Consider the following 8,367-nt stretch of genomic DNA (forward strand, 5'->3'; position numbering starts at 1 on the left):
CAAAAAAGAGTGCAAAATACTCCCTCCGGTTCACAATAAGTGTTCAATTTGCTTTTAGCACGCCCATTAAGAAAATACTAAATTCTATACAAAAATACCTACCATGACTAAACTACCCCTAATTAAACATTTAATGTGAGGAGCAAGAAAACTTTTTAGGGATATGTACATAGGGGTTATTTTGTAAAAACAAATTGAATTCTTTCTTGATTACATAACTGGACACTTATTTTGAACCAAAATGAAAAAATAAATTGGATATTTATTATAAACCGGTGGGAGGAAAGCATAGTCCTTGTTGTAAAGCGTGTCATCAATAAAATAGTTTGGCAATATTGCTTTCTTAAGAAAGAAAAGTAAAAAGTGGGGAGCGGGCTGTCTTAATACTTCATTCTTAAGATTACTCCTCGAAAGTCGAAAGTATATACTCTCTTCATCACTACTGACTGTAGAATCAGAAACTAAAACAAAATATGGGAAAATGGTGGAGCTCTTGGTTGCCTTTAATGGCGGTGGTGATGATGTTTCTACATGCGAATCTTATCAGCGGGGAAGATCCTTATAGGTTCTATACTTGGAATGTTACATATGGTGATATGTACCCTCTCGGTGTCAAACAACAGGTACACTCTTTCGAGCTTACTGCTTGAAAAAATGCAGAAAAAACTATTTATCTTTGTACAGTTGTTCGTCTTTCTCTCTTCTTCACTTACTTTCCCTACAGTTGTTTGAGGATTGGATTTTTTGCTGACAGCTTATTTTTATATTTTTTTCTGTTTAAAAATGGTAGGGGATATTAATAAATGGGCAATTTCCAGGACCACCAATTGAGTGTGTGACCAATGACAACTTGATTATCAATGTTTTCAACAATTTGGATGAGCCCTTTCTCATTTCCTGGTAATTACTCTTGCTTTGTGTTCCCATATTTCCCCTTGCTTATTGAGAAATTAGTTATTTTATTTTTTTGTTTTTGTTTGGTGGTAGGAATACTTTGTGTTAAGGGCAGAGCAGTTTTTATACAACATTGTGTTGTTTCATGTATCGTCATTGGCCTATATCCCCTACTGCTTTTAGAAACCATCTATACATGGGGATCTCTTCTTTCTTTTTAATTGTTTGAGTATAATGTTAAATTGTCAAAGGAGATATGTTACCTTATGTCCTGTGTACCAACTTAAGTTAATTAATTTACAGATATACATGCTTAATAAATGAATTCTGCATCTTCATTAATTTGAACAAAGATTTCCTAATAGGCTATATATCTAGCTCACATTTAAGTTTAGATATCACCACATTGAGAGTGTCAGTTCTATTACCATGATCCTGATAGTTTTCTACCCTATTGGTCTGATAATGTGTGCTACAAATTTGTTCTGTTCAATAACATGCATGGGATGATGCCAATTTAGGAATGGCGTCGAGCAGAGGAGAAATTCATGGCAAGATGGAGTCTATGGTACTAATTGTCCCATACCACCGGGCAATAACTTCACTTATGTTCTCCAAGTCAAGGATCAGATTGGTAGTTTCTATTACTTCCCTTCCCTTGCCTTCCACAAAGCAGCAGGAGGGTTCGGTAGCATAAATATCGCCAGTCGCTCTGTGATTCCAGTTCCTTTTCCTCCTCCGACTGGAGAGTTCTCCATACTTACTGGAGATTGGTTCAAACAAAACCACAATGTGAGTGTTTGCTAACTCCAAGTATTTCGTTTGTATCTTACCACTAAGTTTTAGTCTCTGAGTGAACAACTTGAACCAAGAGTTTCAGTTTCTGATCATCAATGTGCTTATTTGTATTTTATAGGACCTCAAAGCAATTTTGGACAGTGGGCACGATCTTCCCTTCCCTGACGGGCTTCTTATCAACGGACGTGGATCGAATGGTTATACATTCACCGTAGATCAAGGTGACGCTCTAATCATGCATAATCCGGTAAATTTCTTTTTCTCTATGTACTTCTCTTTCAGTTAATCTGATGTGCAATTTTTTGGGGTTTCAGGAAAGACTTACAGATTGAGGATATCAAATGTTGGGCTTACAACTTCCATCAATTTCAGAATCCAGGGGCATAAAATGATGGTGGTTGAAGTAGAAGGGACTCACACTGTGCAAAATACATATGATTCCCTTGATATCCATTTGGGACAGTCCTACTCGGTATTGTTAACAGCAGACCAACCTGCAAAAGATTACTACATAGTTGTCTCGACACGTTTCACATCCCAGGTTCTCACAGCTACGTCTACTCTTCGTTATAGTAACTCAGCCGGAAGTGTTTCTGGCCCTCCTCCCAGTGGACCAACAACAGAAATTGACTGGTCTCTCAATCAGGCCCGATCTCTCAGGTGCATTTCTCTTTTAGTGAATGTTGCAATAACAAGGTTTCTTGTTATTTTTCCATTTTGAATTGCTAGATGAACAAAGTTCCTAATTCATTAGGACATGTAAATTGAACTGCATTGTGCCAATGGTTCCAATCATATGCTATTTTAATTTCGTTTTCGTGGTTCTTTAATACCTCTTGTTACAGAAATAGAGATTTAACTGCTTGCATTGTAACAGGCGTAATCTATCAGCTAGTGGGCCGAGACCTAACCCCCAGGGTTCCTACCACTACGGATTGATCAACACCACACGCACAATTAGGCTCGCGAATTCAGCTCCAATCATCAACGGGAAGCAAAGATATGCTATCAACAGTGTGTCATTTGTTCCAGCAGATACACCACTTAAACTTGCTGATCACTTCAATATTCCTGGGGTTTTTACCCTTGGAAGCATTCCGGATAGCCCTACAGGTGGTGGTGCTTACCTTCAGACATCCGTTATGGCTGCTGATTTTCGAGCTTATACTGAGGTTATCTTTGAGAATTTAGAAGACAGTGTGCAATCTTACCACATCGATGGCCACCATTTTTTCGTTGTAGGGTGAGTTTAAAGTTTCAAGATTCTATCCTTGACAATCTCAAGTAACTGAATAAAAGAGTTCTTTATAACAGGATGGGTGGAGGAGAGTGGACTCCTGCAAGCAGATTAACATACAACTTAAGGGATACGATTTCTCGTTCAACTGTTCAGGTAACTTAGATTAACTTCAATTCACATCTTGTAGACTAATATCTGAATTCTAAACACTCAGAACACCTGCAATTTGGTGCATTATTAATAGGCGTATCCGAAGTCTTGGACTGCACTTTACATGCCATTAGATAATGTGGGAATGTGGAATATAAGGTCTCAGAACTGGGCTCGCCAATATTTAGGACAACAGTTTTATCTGCGAGTTTATTCCCCTGCAAATTCCTGGAGAGACGAATATCCAATTCCCAGCAATGTCCTTCTTTGTGGTAGAGCATCAGCCCGAGGAATTTTGAACTAATAATTGGAACAATTTGCAGAACTGCTACATGAAGGTGGCTAGCATCATATTAAATTTAAATAGGGATTTATCTGCAAATAATAAATGCAGTTGGAGTCTCTCTTTTCTTTTATATAAGTTGTTACAGATGTGCTCATTGAACTAATGCGATTCTTGATTTTATTTAGTTGTCTTTGGCTTCAGTTATTTTCCTATTAACTATTAATGTGCTGATAAATTTCCGTTCTATTAGTGTCACGACCCATTTTCACAATAGGTCATGAGGGCGCCTGACACCCTTGTCAGGCAAGCCATTTGCGGAAACATTTCTAAATACTTATGTTGCATTTAATTAAAAATAAGTGAAATAAACACTCAAAGTGGAATTTAAACCAGAAGAACTGAATACTGTAATAATATGACTACACAACCCAAAAATGATCGTCTACCAAAGTGTGTGCCAGAACCTGGTGTCACAAGCTACGGGCAACTAGTAGAATATACATCCAAAAGAATACCACACTATCCTACTGTCTGGATCCGAATAGACAGAAAATAACAATACAAAAGAAAGACTTCTTCGGCTGCGGATCGACATGGAAGGAAAGCAGCTCACCGTAGAAGTCCCAAGCCTGCTCACGAATGCGCACCAGAGAAATAACCGGATCCACCTGCCTCAGACCCTGTACATTTAAGTACAGAAGCGTAGCATGAGTACATAAACAATATGTACCCAGTGAGTATCCCGCCTAATCTCGAAGAAGTAGAGACGAGAGGTCGACATGATACTCACGAGGGTCGAGATAATATAATATAATTATGCTAATCTAAGCATGAAAGTCACCAATATTCAACAAGTTATAACAAAGAGCAATAATCATGTTCTTGTCCTTATTTCAGTTTTCATTTTTCATTTTCAATTTCTAAGCAAGTAGGCATGTCATGTTCAAGTATGAGCATATATATATATATATATATATATATATATATATATATATATATATATATATATGTAATCACACCGAGGTCGATGGCCCGCTCCAACAGAATTAAAATGTGCACTGCCAAGGGTCGAACGGCACGAACCATAGATGCATCTATTCTCATCGATGCGATCTGCCCGATCCATAAATATCAAGAAAAACATCAAGAATGCACACGAAGATTCATACATATACCAGGAAGCTCTTACCAAGGCTTAGCAAGTTCATACGTTCACTTCATATTTCCTTTAAGTCTGTAGCATATCATGAATGATCATAGTGGCAATTTAAATAAGAGATACTTTCAATTTAGGCATGATGTGGGTCCTAAACTACCCGTACAATTAATATCATAGTAGCTACGCACGGACTCTCGTCACCTAGTACGTACGTAGCCCCCGCTTTTAGCAACAATTATTCAGTTATTACACCTATGGGGACAATTCCCTCTTACAAGATTAGAAAGGAGACTCACCTCGCTCCAACCCGCACTTCCAATATCGAAAACAAGTCCAAGCTCTTATTTCGAAGCCGAACAATCACAAACTAGTTAAAATAGGTAAGGACTAGTCAATAAAGGCTTAAAAGGTCGAATTCTAACTATTTAAGTAATTTCCCAACCTTTTCCACAAGTTTACTAAATTCCGACCCCGGGCCCACGTGCCCGGATACCGATATTTTTCGAAGGAAATTGTTCTCTACAACCTAAGGATCAATAATATATAAATTCTAGTCCATTTCATAACAAATTTCATGCTTAAATCTTAATTTTATTAAAACCCTAGGTCTAGCTCTAACCCTTTGATTTTATCTAATTTTAAGTGTTTAATCTACTTAATGTACATGTATTTAAGCTAATAATGAATGGGAGTAACTTACCTTGAAGTGTTATGTTGAAACCCTCTCTTTGGAAGCCCTCAAATCGCCTAAGTGTGGAGTGAGAAATGAAAAATGGCCTTTGAGTTCGAATTAAATGAACTCTCTGCCCAGCAATTTCCGCTTCTGCGGTGCTAGGACCGCTTCTGCGGAAATCGCTTCTGCGGAAATAGGCCCGCTTTTGCGAAAATGGCCCAAGAAGCCTGGACCGCTTCTGCGGTCAGGTGCCCGCTTTTGCGGGTCCGCTTTTGCGGATTTCGAGCCGCTTCTGCGGATTTGGGCCTAAGGAGCTGGACCGCTTCTGCGGTCTAGAGGCTGCTTAAGCGGAACCGCTTCTGCGGTCTCTGGGCCGCTTCTGCGGTTTCCCCTTGGCCTGGCCCTTTCCGCTTTTGCGATGAGCTGACCGCATCTGCGGCTTATGACAGAAGCAGCTACTTCAGCTCTTCTTCAATTTTCTTACTTAGCTCGCACCTCGCTCGTTTGACGCTCGGGGCTGCCGAGCCCCGCCCGAACACACCGACAAGTCTGAAATCACGAGGCGGAACTACTCGAATCCTCGGATCACTCAAAACAACGCTAAATCTTGGAATCACCCCCTAAAACCAAATGAATCAAACTATTGAATCTTCAAGTTCTTATTTCTCCTCTAACGGGTCAAAACGTCCTTAAACTACTCGGATTGGCACCAAATTTCACGGGCAAGTCTTAAATGACATTACGGACCTGTACCAAGCTTCGGAACCAAAATCCGAGCCCGATACCTAGGGAATCAATGATTTTCTTAGTTTTCTTTAGTTCTTTAAAGCTTCAATTAAACAATTTTGAACAAAAATTCATTACTCGGGTTAGGGACCTCGGAATTCGATTCCGGGCATACGCCCAGGTCCCATATTTTCCCACGGACCCTCAGAAATTGCCAAATCATAAATTCGGGTCCGTTTCCCAAGAAAGTTGACCGAAGTCAAACTTGGCCTTTTAAGGAATTCTTATGGAAACAATTAGGCATTCTTCACTCAAAAACTCTTCTAACTCCCGAACCGACCGCCCCCGCAAGTCGTAGATTAGTTAAAGCAAGTACGGGAGGCTTTATTTAGGGGAACGAGGTTCTAAAAGGCAAAACGACCGGTCGGGTCGTTACATTCTCCACCTCTTAATCAAACGTTCGTCCTCGAACGGACATAGAAAAGTACCTGGACTGCTGAATAAGTGGGGATATCTGCTCCGCATGTCCTCCTCGGACTCCCAGGTCGCCTCCTCGACCGGTTGGCCCCTCCACTGGACTCTCACCGCAGAAATCTTCTTGGACCTCAGCTGGCGATCTTGTCTATCAATAATGCAATTGGCTCCTCCTCATAGCCCAAGCTCTCATCTAACTGAATGGTGCTGAAGTCCAACACGTGTGATAGGTCGGCATGGTACTTCCGAAGCATCAAAACATGGAAAACTGGATGAACTCCCGATAAACTAGGGGGTAAGGCGAGCTCATAGGCAACCTCCCCAACTCGTCTCAACACCTCGAAGGGCCCAATAAACCTGGGGCTTAGCTTGCCCTTCTTCCCGAACCTCATAATGCCCTTCATTGGCGAGACCTTCAAGAGAACCTTCTCGCCAATCATGAATGATACATCACACGCCTTCTGATCCGCGTAACTCTTCTGTCTGGACTGAGCTGTGCGGAGCCTCTCCTGAATCAGCTTTACCTTATCCAAGGCATCCTGTACCAAATCTGTACCAAGTAACTTAGCCTCGCCAGGCTCAAACCACCCGATAGGGGAACGACAACGTCGACCATATAAAGCCTCATAAGGGGCCATCTCCATGCTGGACTGATAGCTGTTGTTGTATGCAAACTCTGCTAGAGGCAAGAACTGATCCCACTGCCCTCCAAAATCATTCGCACATGCTCTAAGCATATCCTTCAAGATCTGCACTGTCCGCTCTGACTGTCCGTTGGTCTGGGGATGGAATGCTGTGCTAAGCTCTACGTGAGTCCCCAACTCACTCTGCACGGCTCTCCAGAAATGGGTAGTGAACTGAGGGCCTCGGTCTGATATGATGGAAACCGGCACACCATGCAATCGAACTATCTCCCGAATATAGATCTGAGCATACCTCTCCGTTGTATAAGTGGTCGCCACTGGGATGAAATGGGCCGACTTGGTCAATCTATCCACAATGACCCACACTGAATCAACCTTCCACAATGTCTGCAGTAACCCTACTACGAAGTCCATGGTGATGCGTTCCCACTTCCACTCTGGTATGGGCATCTGCTAAAGTAGCCCACCTGGCCTCTGATGTTCATACTTGACCTGCTGGCAATTCAAACACTTAGTCACATACCTCACTATGTCCTTCTTCATCCCTCGCCACCAGTAATGCTACCTCAAATCACGATACATCTTCGTAACCCCCGGGTGGATAGAATACCGCGAACTGTGTGCCTCCTCTAGGATCCTCTCCCTCAGACCATCAACATTAGGAACACATAGACGACCCTGGAGTCGCAAAACACCATCCTCGCCAATAGAAACCTCCTTGGTACCTCCCTGAAGTACCATCTCTCTGAGAACTGCCAAAATGTGGATCATCAAGCTGTTGGGCCTTAATCTCCCCCAATAGCGAGGACTGAGCAACCACACATGCTAGAACTCGGCTGGACTCTGAAATGTCCAACCTCACAAGTCTGTTAGCCAAGGACTGGATGTCCAGAGCTAGGGGCCTCTCCTCTGCTGGAATGAATGCCAAGCTACCCATACTCTCCGCCTTTCTGCTCAAGGCATCCGTGATCATATTCGCCTTGCCCGGATGATAAAGAATGGTAATGTCATAATCCTTCAGCAGCTCAAGCCACCTGCGCTGTCTCAAATTGAGATCCCTCTGCTTGAATAAATATTGTAAGCTGCGATGATCGGTGTACACCTCACAAGTCACCCCATACAAATAGTGCCTCCATATCTTAAGAGCATGAACAATCACTGCCAACTCCAGATCGTGCACGGGGTAATTTTTCTCGTGAATCTTCAGCTGACGTGAGGCATATGCAATAACTCGCCCCTCCTGCATCAACACACATCCCAAACCAACGCGTGAAGCGTCGCAATACACAGTATACATCCCTGCACCGGAAGGCAACACAAGAA

The 8,367-nt window shown here is 42.1% G+C and overlaps 1 protein-coding gene across 1 annotated transcript; it reads left to right on the forward strand.

Moving 5' to 3' along the window:
* Nucleotides 367-3,568, forward strand: LOC109228873 (L-ascorbate oxidase homolog). Its single transcript, XM_019394113.1, has 8 exons — nucleotides 367-623; nucleotides 791-900; nucleotides 1,416-1,686; nucleotides 1,811-1,913; nucleotides 2,007-2,352; nucleotides 2,570-2,935; nucleotides 3,007-3,085; nucleotides 3,177-3,568. Exons 1-8 carry the CDS (start codon nucleotides 474-476, stop codon nucleotides 3,384-3,386), a joined length of 1,635 nt encoding a protein of 544 aa, XP_019249658.1. The 5' UTR covers nucleotides 367-473; the 3' UTR covers nucleotides 3,387-3,568.

This window comes from Nicotiana attenuata, chromosome 7 (genome assembly GCF_001879085.1).
Source record: "Nicotiana attenuata strain UT chromosome 7, NIATTr2, whole genome shotgun sequence".
Lineage (NCBI taxonomy): Eukaryota > Viridiplantae > Streptophyta > Magnoliopsida > Solanales > Solanaceae > Nicotiana > Nicotiana attenuata.